General features: G+C 42.3%; 1 protein-coding gene across 2 annotated transcripts; it reads right to left on the bottom strand.

Annotated features, from left to right (window-relative positions):
- Nucleotides 1-2,031: 2,031 nt before the first annotated feature.
- LEO1 (LEO1 homolog, Paf1/RNA polymerase II complex component) lies at nucleotides 2,032-12,296 on the bottom strand. 2 transcript variants are annotated; one of them, XM_040077641.2, is made up of 12 exons: nucleotides 12,192-12,296; nucleotides 10,714-11,430; nucleotides 10,320-10,424; nucleotides 9,718-9,812; nucleotides 8,904-9,049; nucleotides 7,450-7,534; nucleotides 7,027-7,121; nucleotides 6,619-6,753; nucleotides 5,809-5,944; nucleotides 5,359-5,545; nucleotides 4,998-5,095; nucleotides 2,032-2,309 (listed from the first exon to the last, which is right to left on the bottom strand). In XM_040077641.2, the coding sequence occupies exons 1-12, from the start codon at nucleotides 12,247-12,249 to the stop codon at nucleotides 2,205-2,207; spliced, it is 1,962 nt and encodes a 653-aa protein (XP_039933575.1). In that variant the 5' UTR covers nucleotides 12,250-12,296; the 3' UTR covers nucleotides 2,032-2,204. The 2 variants fall into 2 exon arrangements, with proteins under 2 accessions (XP_039933575.1, XP_039933574.1); XM_040077640.2 differs by having other exon boundaries at nucleotides 10,320-10,427.
- Nucleotides 12,297-12,433: the final 137 nt, after the last annotated feature.

Here is a 12,433-nt window from a genome sequence, read left to right on the forward strand (position 1 = left end):
TACTGGGGATAAGGCTAAGTTCATCCAAGTGACTTTAATTACAAGATGATTGTTAAACCAATTTAAGCTGAGAAAACACTTTCTAAAAGTCCACATTTAAATAAGACTTTAAAAGAGCAATTTACAAAAGATGACAGTGTAAAAAATTACTTCTTTTCATCTTTGTAATCCACAAAAAGCCTCATTTTTGGAAGCTAAAGTGAACCACTTACTTAGTAAAGGCTTAGTCAGCATCAAACTTACGAAAGTGATTAAAATATTTTCACTCTTAGGAGTGTAATAAAAATAAAAATAGCCAACATCTCCATTAAACTGATATAAAAGTAAACCCATTACCAATGAAATGGTGCTGTGTTTCCATATGCCAAATTTGTCATTTTAGAGGTATCTGAGGCTTTTGTGTGAAGGTATAGCATGTTACATCCATATGGAATGAGTCCCTTCCTGAACAGCTGGCTTCTTCCTGAGCATGTTAGCAGTGGAGAGCAGGTAACCTCATGTAAGGAACCAATCTCCCAGCAGAGGTCTAAACTAAGAGGATTACAGGGTCAAAATTCCAGCAGCTGGAGGACTTTATCTACACATTAAAGAGGCACAGAATCTCTCAGATAACTAAGAAAAAAAAAATGTTTCTCAGGCACTCAGACTTCCAAGCAGAAGTTTTTCACTTTTCGTTACCTGCAGTCTCCCCTGCAGTCAGCTGCTCAGCAGAATGGACTGGCACGTGCAGAACGCTCCCGTGCCTTCCCCACAGGAGAAGGGGAGGCAGAGCATCGTGGCAACAACTGCCCTAGTTAGAGATGACAAAAGCAAGATGGCAAAGTTGAAAGCTCCAACTCAGCCAGGGAATGTCACAAGCAAAATGCTCACAATGAGGCACTTTCTCCCTTCTGTTTCAGGAAAAAGCCAGATTCAGTTTGGCAGGAGAGAGATGGGAACCAGTCCCTCTTCAATAACTACCAGCTACTTTATTTCAGCTTATGTAACACACATCCACAACGTAAACTTTGCACAGCATCACTCAGTGGTTTTGTTTATAGGGAGTTCATCTACTTCTGCTTTCTCAACTTCAAGTCACATTCAGGCTCTGCAGGACTGTGTGAGAAAAAAAGGGACCACGTCAGCCAAAAAAGCAGCACAGATAACATATGAATGCTCTCTCACCAGTGAGAAAAACTGCCCATGGGTATTTCATCTCTGAAAGAAAGAGTGGAAAAGTTCACTTATTTCTTTTACTGCACTACAGCTGGTATTGCATTGTCAAATAAGGTGTTTACAGAAAGTGTAAACGCAGCAATATTCTGGTTCTGTCCAGAATATTCTCCTCCAGCGACATCCCAGCTAAACAAAACCATTTATAAAACCTGCCAGAAACAAGAGGAAGTGGCACCGTAAGAATTACATGAGATTCTGAGACTGTATTGTCATGGTGCATTTTTTGCACTGTGATTCATTTCACCTTTTAAAGAAGACTTTCAGCTCTGCTTGCAGAAATGTCAGTTTTGTTGAAATAAGTGCTTTTACTCTGACATTTACATCACTAGCACATGACTATTATTATTGTTGTTGTTATTATTACTGCTCGGGCAAGATGCAGATGTTAATTCTGGACTTCAATGCATGAAAAATAAATGTCTTCTGTGATCAGTTAACTGTGAAGTTCATGCAGTTAAAATGATTTACTCAAATACGGCAAGAAATATTTTTAGTCAGCAAATTATACCAGCACAGCAATGTCCTGTCCACTAAACAGGAAATAAGGAATATCTAGGGAAGAAACAGAGTTGTACTGTACCACTGTATGTTCTTAGCAAGCTCTATCATCACACCCTTGTCAGGGAAACTTCTCATTTAAGCATTCCACAGAGATTAGCATGGCTTCTCCTAATGAACTCACTGAATTACTGACCAATTCACCTGGTAACCAGCTACTACAGTTCTCAAAACTGAAATGCACTGTGGCAGATAAAAATCAGCACTGCAATGATCCCTGGTGCAACATTTGCTGCAGTGAGACAAAACTCTCAGAGTCAAAGGAAGTCAAAAAATCTTTATTCACACCAGAAACGCAGACTTAGGAATTTTCCTTTATCAAAATAAGCCCCTTATGGTTACTTACATCTGTGCTCTAACAGAACTGTACAATATATATAAACATATATATAGAAAAAAACAACAACAAAAAAATCAACTGCTGCGCTTCCCTAATCATCATCATCTTCCTCTTCATCACTGATCACGTATTTCTTAGGCTTCTTACTTGCTTTGTCATCATCATCTGCTTTTCTCTTTCCAGAAGGTTCACCTTCCTAAAGGCAAAAAATGGACAAAAATAAACCACCACATTTCCAGCTAAAATAGAAAACACACAGAACAACAAAAAGACCTCAAAGTCTTTCTTGCGAGAAAAGCAAAATTACTGGTTCTAGTTTTTCCATTCTGTGCTACTGTGGAGCAGGGCCGGGTCCACAGGGCTGGTTCTGTGCCAGCCCCTACCCCCAGCACCGAGTGGCTGCTCCCAGTGCCACACCCCAGACCAGGAGGGAGCAGGAAGCTGCACTCCGTCCCCTCGCTGGCCCTGCATCCACACCTGCTCTGCCTGAGCAGGGCATGCACAGGAGCCTCTGCACCATCTGCATTTACAGCAGGAGCAGGGGCACTCTCAGCAGGCTTCACGAGCACAGACACCTCCTCGAATCTGCAGTGAATTTTCCAGCATACAGACACGTTCCCTTCAGGCAGCCCCTGCAGCTTTGCTATGTTCTCCAACTATTTATACCTGTATGGCCTGAATCAGAGCTGCTGAAGCAAAGAGGGAATTCAGGAAGTGGGCAGGCATTTCACTCATTAGAAAGACAAAACTAAACTAACCATTCGCTGGCATAAAGAAAAAAAAAAAATTAGGAGGAATCACTGGCACTCAGAATCAACACCAGTTTACAGTGCAAGACATGTAACAGTGTATGAGGCTTCAAAGAGCTGGTTAAAGAACTCAAATCACTGAGTTAATTACCTGCTAACAAGCAATACCATAAAGACTTTTATAGGGTTGATGTTCAGTTTTTAGTTCATGGAGTCAACAGTTGATTTTTGCTCCATGTATTTATTTCCACAAGTTCAGTTTGAATCGTCCTTCCACACAACATTTTAAATCACGAGTTGTTAATGCAAAACTCATCAATTGTGACATGAGGAACAAGTGGTAACTCAGCTGTTGTTGAAAAAGAAGAGTATACTCTCAGGTCTAAGTAGCCTCATCCCTTTTTCCATTTGTTGGTTTTGGAAGTGTGGGTTTGGTTTTTTCTTTTATTTTTTTAAAAGCAACTTGCTTGGATTTTAAGGAGGAAAGATTGAGTTCTAGAACTTTAGAGTCCCAGAACTCTAAGGAATAATTATTTATCCAAAAGCATTTGATCCTATATTAAGTAAGTACCAGGAGAATTGCAGTTACAAAGGAATTTCAAGCATGGAAAACAGAAATTAACAGGGGTGGGAATCTCAACGATAGCTTCTTCCTCAGAACAAACATTCTCTTGTAATCTAGCTGGGCTATTGTTCAGTGAGTCATCTTCCTGTTCAGCAGAATATCCCCTTTAACTGCAGCAACAGTGAAAGTACTTGCTGTGTGCTGATAAAGTGCTTTATTAATAACAGACATTTGCAGTAAGGGTAACAAATCGTTACCAGCACAAAGATTTGTGCTGTGCTGTTGACTGACAGCAGGTGAAAGCCAAAGGAAGCCAGAGCTCCACACGTGTGGGGAAGCACTGAACACTGCCCCTGTGGGGACTGAACACAACCACTCGAGCACCACTGGGGTTTTCTGTGACGCTGCAGCACCACTCCAAGGCCCCAGAGGAGCATTACCTTCCAGTCACTCTAAAATGGAGGCTGCTGCTCCTCAAGCAGCAGAGAAATGCTGCTTAGTCCTTTCCTTCTGAGAGAATGGAACTGCCAAGTCCTCACATTGCTGTATCATGAACTAACACACCTAGTAAGAGTCTTAAAAATAAACAATTCAATTTCTACTACAAATGCTCACAGGGCTCACAAAATTACAGTTTTCTCTACATGACTCACTACGGCTTTTTTATTTTCTGAAATATTAAAATTTCCTGATGTATAATAAAAAGCTACAATCGACATCTTTAGAAGACAATTTTTACTTCCACTTCACATTATGACTCCTGTTAATGCAAATAACTCAGCTGACTCTGTAGGAGCACTAAGAACCTGCATTCAGCACACAGAAAACACCCAAGGGGCTGGGGAGTGAGGCCTCCCAGGGACTTCACAGGAAGCACAGAAATGAAAATGAGAGCAGCTTACTCCTTGTGTAACACTGCAGTGCTGTATCAGCAGTGACAGGACTTGAACTAAACCTCAAAAGCAATGTTCTTCACAAAGACTCATTTAATAATACCCCGCAGTCATAAATTACAAAGCAATAAAACACCATTTTAGATTAGGAAACAGCACTACTGCTGTAGCTAACAGTTAATCTGATCAGGGCTCAATGTTTCAGATGATACTGGGGTGATGGAAAATGTATGTTTAGCAATGGACAGTAAGTCTTTTTAACTCGTTTTTTTACCTCTTTTATTTAAAAAGAGCATGTGAAAATGTCTCCACTATTTCCATAATAAACATGAGAGGACCTTGTAACTTGGGTAATGCTGCACTAGGATTCCAACATTAAGTCTTCTTACTCCTTGCATAATTTTGGTAGAGCCATTTTACATAACTCTGCATAAATTTTTCCATCTTTAAATCAGCAATAACAATAGTGTCCTCCTTTGGGAATCACTCAGGTCTGTGAACTAATGCAGTGCATAAGAAATTGGTGATTAATTACCAAGGAAAGCACGCCAAGTCAAATAACACATTCATCACGGCGTAAATGAAACCACAGAAGTCCCAAGTTTAAACAGCAGATTTCGTGAAGGAAATGTTCCTCATTAAAAATGAGCAGCTTAAGAACAAAGTCCTTCTCTTACCTCATCACTATTAAGTTTCTTTGCCTTGAGTAGTCTTTGGGTTTTATCTTCATCTGAACCTTCATCACTGTCAGAAGAGTAGATTCTAGCACGTTCCTCTGCACATTCCAGAAAAAAATAAAAAGACAAATATGTTTATCTGAAACTGGTGAGGAAGAGAGAATATTAACAATGTCTTACATTTAGTGCCACAAAATGTTGGCAGAACCTAAGTCCAGAGCGAACAAACAAACTTACACAAATCAACATCTCTTCATGTATCAAACGAACTGGCAAAATTCTGCCTAACCAGGGCCCCCTGTGCAATCACCCTATGTGAATCACACGGGCCTCAGTGGCGAGCTGTTCAGTTTGTGATTACCTCTGATGCCACCCTTGTATCTGTTTTTGATAGCTGCCAGGCTGATGGCATCATCCCCCTCGTCCTCCTCGTCGTAGCGGTCGGGCTCCAGGTAACTGGCGCTCAGCCCGCGCTGGTGCTGCTTCTCCCGCATGCGGCGCTGCTGCGACTCCCGGCGGATGGAAGCCCTCAGCCGCTCCTCCTCTTTCTGCCCAAACAGACAATGCACTGAGGGATAAAAACCAGCTCAGCAGCACCTTCTGAAATAATCTCACAGCAGCTGCAAATACTCTCCTTGTTTTGTCATCTGCAAGGTTAAGCGAGCCACACCCGTGGCCTGTAGCTCTTGTTTAAAACTCCAAAACATTACTGCTTTTCATACATCTTACAATATTAAAAAAAGTCCAGCTGTATTACACTTGTGATAATTCAGATTAAACCAGCAGACTGGAGAGTTCCATGCCACAATACCTTGATCATTTCTGTGCGCTGAGACTCTGGATCACGGCCTGCCATTGGCAAAATGCGAATTTTCTGCGTCTTTGAACATCTGTCTGCCAGGGACAGAGTCATCTTCCTGTGAGTGGCACTGTCAGTGGAGTGTGGCCTGGTAAAAAATTGCTAGGGGTTAAAAACTTCCTTAAGGAACATATCCATTTTCAAAAGACAATGGTAGGGCCAGCCAGCATACTTGAGAATTCAGAGATTCATCTGCACAGAAGTAAAAGCATCGACCCTTTTTAAAAAGTATTTATGTGCACTGTAAGAGCTACTGGAGACAGCAAATCTTCTCTCAGTAAAATCACCAGTCCAGCTATTAACAGTTGCACTCAAAGATTTCTAAGGCATTTCTTACTCTTAATGATGCTACAATCCTACAACCTTTGACCCTTATCAATGTCCTCACAGTTCACATCAATATCTCAAGAAGCAGTTGCCATACTGATAGCAACTGTACCTCAGACAAAAGATTAATTTCAGGGAGTAATAACATTTTTTCTGACTCAAATGAGGATTTGCATGTAAAAATGTAAACTAAAACATATATAGAAAAAACCTATATGTAGCCTACATAATGCACGAAATGGCGCATTAACATTCCCAACTTAGACACCTAATGTAGGACAAATCTTTCTGAAAAACTGAGTTTGGAAATAGCACATTGTTACTAACCAGTGAAGCTCTGAAGCTTTACACGCTGGTGTATCTAATCTTTATATACTAGTTACAACACTTAATTACAAAAACAGTATCAACATTTGATACAGAACAGCAATTTACCTGAAGGTTAACTTGGTCTTGAACACAGCCTGTCCTTGCAGACCTGTCCCTTGTCTGATGAACAAATGATTGTGATCTCCTTGTAGCGGCGCCTTGTACACGTCAAAGACCTCATTGCCCAAGTGGAGGGACATGCTTAAAAGAGATTCCCACATCAGTTACTTGATAAAGCCACTGCAGTCTACTTTTCTGCCTCATTTCTAAATGGACAAAGCCTTCATGTTCCCTTTCTATATCTAGCCAATAATTATATTTCAATCTAAACTAAGCAGAGTATAAACCTTTCAAAGCACTGAGATAAAATAATTTGTATCGTGCAGGACTGATGTCAAAGTTTGCTGACCTTCCAATTTTGCATGCCACTGCAAGAAGTGCTCATTACTTCAGTAACGAAGGGTGCAAACTAACCTTCCATCTGACCATTTAACTATCCGTGCATTACTTTCTCTGATCTCATTCCCTTCCTCATCTCGTCGCATCCGCCATCGTATTGTGTTCTCTACCTGTAGGGGGAAAAAAACCAAACAGTTTTTCTAGCCGATAAGGAATACTGTGGTAAAATATACTCTGTATAGGTCAAGAACTGCAGTTAGAAAGGCTTGATAATTTGTGGCATAATGCAAAGAAATAAAGGTGAAAATTACTGCTTTTTTAGGTGAAATGCAGCTGTCAAGCTTTTTAAAAATTTCTGATTAAAATAGACCAACTTTCCTCAGTGCCCACACTTTCATAATCTGAAAACTCAAAACACCATTCCAAGAGATCTGAAATAGACTTTGAAGGAAAGTGCCTAGGTGACTGTAAAAGACAAAAGGAAAATTAATAATATACCTTGAGTTTTAACCTAGTTCTACCCTCTTCATCAAGCATCTCCTCATCTTCAAATTCATCTTCATAATATTGGGGATCAAAAGGTCTGCAACAAATTTTACAACACATTCTTTACTCTTCTAAGAAAATTAATCCAGGTTATTGCAGAGTTGTGCAAGTTAACAGGTGCTGGAGAGGTTTATTCCCTGCCCACAACAGCAGGCCCTGCAGTGTGGGACAGCCCTTTCTGCAGCCAGGAAATTCACTGCACTGATTCCCAGCCTGGGGACCCGACCCAAGTGTCCTCCTACTATCAGCTACAGCTGGTAACATTCACACCCTTGGAATGGTTCCAGCTGAGGGAAACAAGTCTGCCTCAGAAAATTCTGTCACCTTATATCAGCTTGATGAGGTCAGGGTTAAGCGCGGAACAAAAAATACATGAGATCGTACAGGGAAAATAGAACGAAAGAAATATCTTATAAATTAGGTGAATTGGGGATTTTCTAAGAGTACAGTCTTTGTTGGTTTTTTCTTTCTGTTTGTTTTTCAGTCTCAAAACCAATCAAAGAGCAAGGAAGATGAGATTGTTTTTCCTCTCTTCCATCAAAAAATCTGATGACTGTGCTGGGAGTGAGTGGGGGGAACCCTTTCCCTAACCTCCTTCCCAATAGTTCCCAGGCCGCTGCAAGGGGAAAGTGATAAACAGATTCTGCTACTGTACAATTCTATTTTCAGTCCTGTCAGACCTCCAGAGATCACCAGGGCTTCTCTCACTGGCAGCAGCCACTACCCATGTTTTGCAGAGTTCTCCCCTGAAACAGCTTGGAGCCCCAAGCCAGGGAGAATGACTGAGCTGAGGAGTGACACCAGCAACGCTGTGCTGCCAGCTAAAACTGCACCTTGGGAACAGGGCAAGAAAACTGCTCAGCAGAACACCCAGATTCAACAGCATTGTGCTGCAAGTGCTGAAGGAGGCCTCTAATAATTGATTTTGCTGCTCCTTATGCATTCCAGTAAATGTCTTCAGTTCGGGTTAGGTGAATAGAACAAGTAACCAGCCTCTCCATAAATAGTACATTTAATATACACAAATAAAAAAGGCCTTATTCTGAAATTCAAAATGATTTTAATCACTGGAAAGAGCATAAAGGTTGTGTGCATTTGCCTTTCACATCTCTGAGAGCCTAAACTTATGCTTAAAATTCAACTTATAGCACGTGCTTTCAATTAACCACATTTTTGTCTGGTTTTTACAGACAATAAATTATTCCATCAAGCTGAAATCCAACCTCATAATAAGATTACCTGATTAGAAAACAACAGCCATTACTATTGACCAATCACAACCCAAACATGCATCTTAATGTCAACAACTTTAAATAGGGCAAACACATTTAACTGCATTACTAAACAAAAGCAATTCAGGGAAACACTAAAAGACTTTATCAATCCTGTATTTAACGTGTGATTACCTGGGCTCCACACTGAGGAAGTTGGGCAGCTTCACAAAATACAAATCATTCCCCAAGTCAGTGTTTACTTTTGGTATTTCTACCTCTATTCTGGTCTCTGGAATAGGCTCTTCTTCCTGCTGTTCTTGACTCAGTCCATTCTCATCCTAATGAAAAAAAAAGAACAGGAGCAAAAGTGAGAAAAATCTATCTGGCTACTGCTGCTCTAATAATTACATTTAACTTACAGAAAAGTCATTCATAGACACAGAGAGATCAGGAAGATATGGATAAAAGAATTCAGGCATTTTCACTGAAAGTAATTCAATCCAGCATTGTCATGTGGCACTCACTTCAAGTGACTTCAAGCACCAGTGTACACTCAAGAGACCAAAGACAATAAAGAACAGCAAAGGAGCCAACAGACTTTTCAGCTGAGCACTGGAGACTGGGGGACACCTTCTACAAGACTAAAGAAGGTGTTTTTATCTATTATCAACAAAAGATGAAAAATTATCCTAAAAATTAAAGTATTTCTCAAATAGCTGCAATAAGGAACTAAAGACAGCTATGGCCTTGTATTTTACTTGGTAGCAATCAAATTATTCTTCCTATTTTTTTAAGTACAAAAAGTGGAGCAGGGATGGAGGAAGGCAGATAAATCTGATATTGCTATGTATAAAACTGTAATAATTCTTTCAACTGCGACAAAATTAACTGTAACATTACTTAATGTCACTACTCTTTTTTCACTACGTATTACCCAACTCAATTGCTGTTCTGCATTTCAAAGTGGAACGGCATGTTAATTATCTCAGAAGTCAAGTCCACTCACAATGGGCTGTCCTGGGGTTGGTGGCTTGTCTTCTCCATCACTCCCTGAGGAAATGTCATCAGCACCTCCAAACAGATCCATGACATCTGCATGCTCTTCAGCAGAAAAATTACAATTTTAAACCACACATATATATGCACACACAGCCCTAATGCAAGATTTATCACATAAGGAAATCCAGTTGAAAAACGGCAACAGAAGAGTTAAGATAATTCCTATTCAAGTAACTGAAGAGAAGTAAAGAAATTTCATTACACACTGTAGAGGTTTTATTCTCAGAAAATAAATGCCTCTTCCTCAGCGGGCAAAACCATCACAAAACACAGTACAGGTTCCCTGGGCTGCTCTGATTAAAGGAACCATTTTTCACTATCTTTTAGTAAAAATGCATGAAAGAACATTTAGAGAAGAGAAAACTTGACAGAGCTAACTGGAGAGGATCAGCGTGTGCCTCCCACACAGAATTCCTGATGTCTGTTTTGTTTTTTCCGTGGCACCGTACAGCAAAGCTACCAATTCTATCAAGCCCTATGGCTGATGAATGGCACGCTCAAGAGGAAGATTAAAAGACCCAAATCCCCACAAATGCCCCCACCATTCACCTTTCTGCCCTTCTGTGTCACTCTCCGCTTCTGAATCTGATGCAATTGCTTTCTTCCGCTTCATTCGCAGAACTTCGTCCTCGCTATCGCTGCCCCTTGCAGACTCTGCTATGGAACATTATTATTCTCAGCAAATTAAAAATTTTGGTCCACAAATTTTAAAATTCCTCTCTATTAATAAGCTCTAAAAGCTTATTAATAATGCATAGGCTTTTAGCTTATTAATAAGCTTATTACAAGCTGCATTAAAAAAAAATTGCAAAGATGACTATAGCTAAAAGCTATGTAATTAATGCCTTTACACTGAAGTTTGAATCTTTTCAGGCCAATGTAAACAAAACAGTAAAGAGAGACCAAACCAGCAGCAAGTCATTATTTCTGTATTCAGTCCTACCAGATTTGTGCTCTTGCTCCTCCTCATCGGAGTGCTGGGCCCTTTCCTCATCATCAGAGTTCTGAATCTTCTCCTCGTCAGACCGCTGGGCCCTTTCATCATCGTCAGAGTTCTGCATCTTCTCCTCATCCGAGGCCTGTGGCCTTTCCTCATCATCAGAGTTCTGCATTTTCTCTTCATCCGAGTTCTGGAGTCTTTCCTCATCATCAGACACCTGTGGTCTTTCATCTTCATCCGAGTTCTGAGCTTTCTCCTCATCGTCAGAGTTCTGTTGCCTCTCCTCATCGTCAGAGTTCTGCTGCCTCTCCTCATCGTCTGACTGATCACTTTTGTCCTCCTTGCCCCATTTCTCATCCTCTGAGTGAGCTTTCTCAGAACCATCTCCCTCTGAATGATGGCTGCCTTCCTCTGAGCCACGCTCGCGCTCGTCCTCATCGTCGTCGTGCGCAGCCTCGGACGCGCTGTGCTGCTCCCCGTCCGACTGCTCGTTGTCCTCGTGCTCCGAGGCCTCTGAGCGGTTGTAGGATCTCTCAGAGTGGTTGTCACTCCCCGAGTGATGGGATGCCCCTTCATCCTCGCTGTCGTCTCCAAATAACTCCTTGTTACTGGGTTTTATTGCCTCCCTGTCATCGTCCTGGTCACTGTCGCTCCCAGAAGCATTGCTCCCAGAGCCAGCGTTCTCCTGGTCGGAATCTGAATCAGAGCCAGAATCGGAATCTGCAAAACAAACATCACCCTTTCAAGAGGCAGGATGTCCCTCTGAGGATGCACAAGAGATGATGTGCGCTGCTTTAACAAAACCCCCTGAAAACACAACCCAACCCCCAGACAGAACCTACAGAGAACTGTAATCAAGACCAACAAAGTTACCGAGAACACTAAAATAAAATGTCTGCTAATAAAAGTACAGCCAAAGAAAGGCACAATGAAAATGATGGATGTCACAGTAAATTTCAAAACACAAGCTGTGGTCTAGGATTCTAAAAGTGTAGAAGGAATAAAGAATTACACAAACGAAGATAGCAATTGGAATAGTGAGGGCTTAACCCAGTAACTATATAGACGCGGCTTATAAGATCTCACAAATCCAAAACTGTCACTGTATTTAATTCAAGTCATCCACCCAAGGAGGTTTATGACAATAGAGCTACTCCTCAGTGCCGAGGCTGCTAAATGCGGTTTCCAACCGGGAAACAAAAGAACACCTGCCTTTAAAAGTAATTTACAGGAACGCGGACATGCATTTTGAAAATGTCAAGGACTTAAACCAGGTGTTCCCCAGTTTCCAGAACTCAGCTGCAGGCGAACAACCTCCCCTGCAGGCACCGGTCCCCCGGCCCGCGGCTCCGCGCCGCTCCCTCCCTCCCTGCCGCCCGCACTCGGCCCGCGGCAGAGACGAGGCGGGGAGGACGGCGCAGCCCGCAGCGGGGGCATCCCGGGCGGAGGGAGGGGGAGAGAGAGAGAGAAGCGCTCCAGACCTTTGTGCTCGGGCTCCGAGTCCGCGTCGCTGCCGAACAGATCCGCCATGTCGGCCATGGCAGCAGCGCGGCCCCGCCGGCGCCGCGCAGTGACGTCACACTGAGCGCCGCCCGCGCGAGCCGCCCGCAGCCCGGCGGGGGCCGCTCCTAAAGGGGGCGCCTCCTCTTAAAGGAGCCGCGCCCGCGGCCGTGAGGGGACATGGCCCGGCCGGGGAGCGGCGCCGCGGGGCCACGAGCGGGGC

Source organism: Hirundo rustica, chromosome 13 (assembly GCF_015227805.2).
Source record: "Hirundo rustica isolate bHirRus1 chromosome 13, bHirRus1.pri.v3, whole genome shotgun sequence".
NCBI lineage: Eukaryota > Metazoa > Chordata > Aves > Passeriformes > Hirundinidae > Hirundo > Hirundo rustica.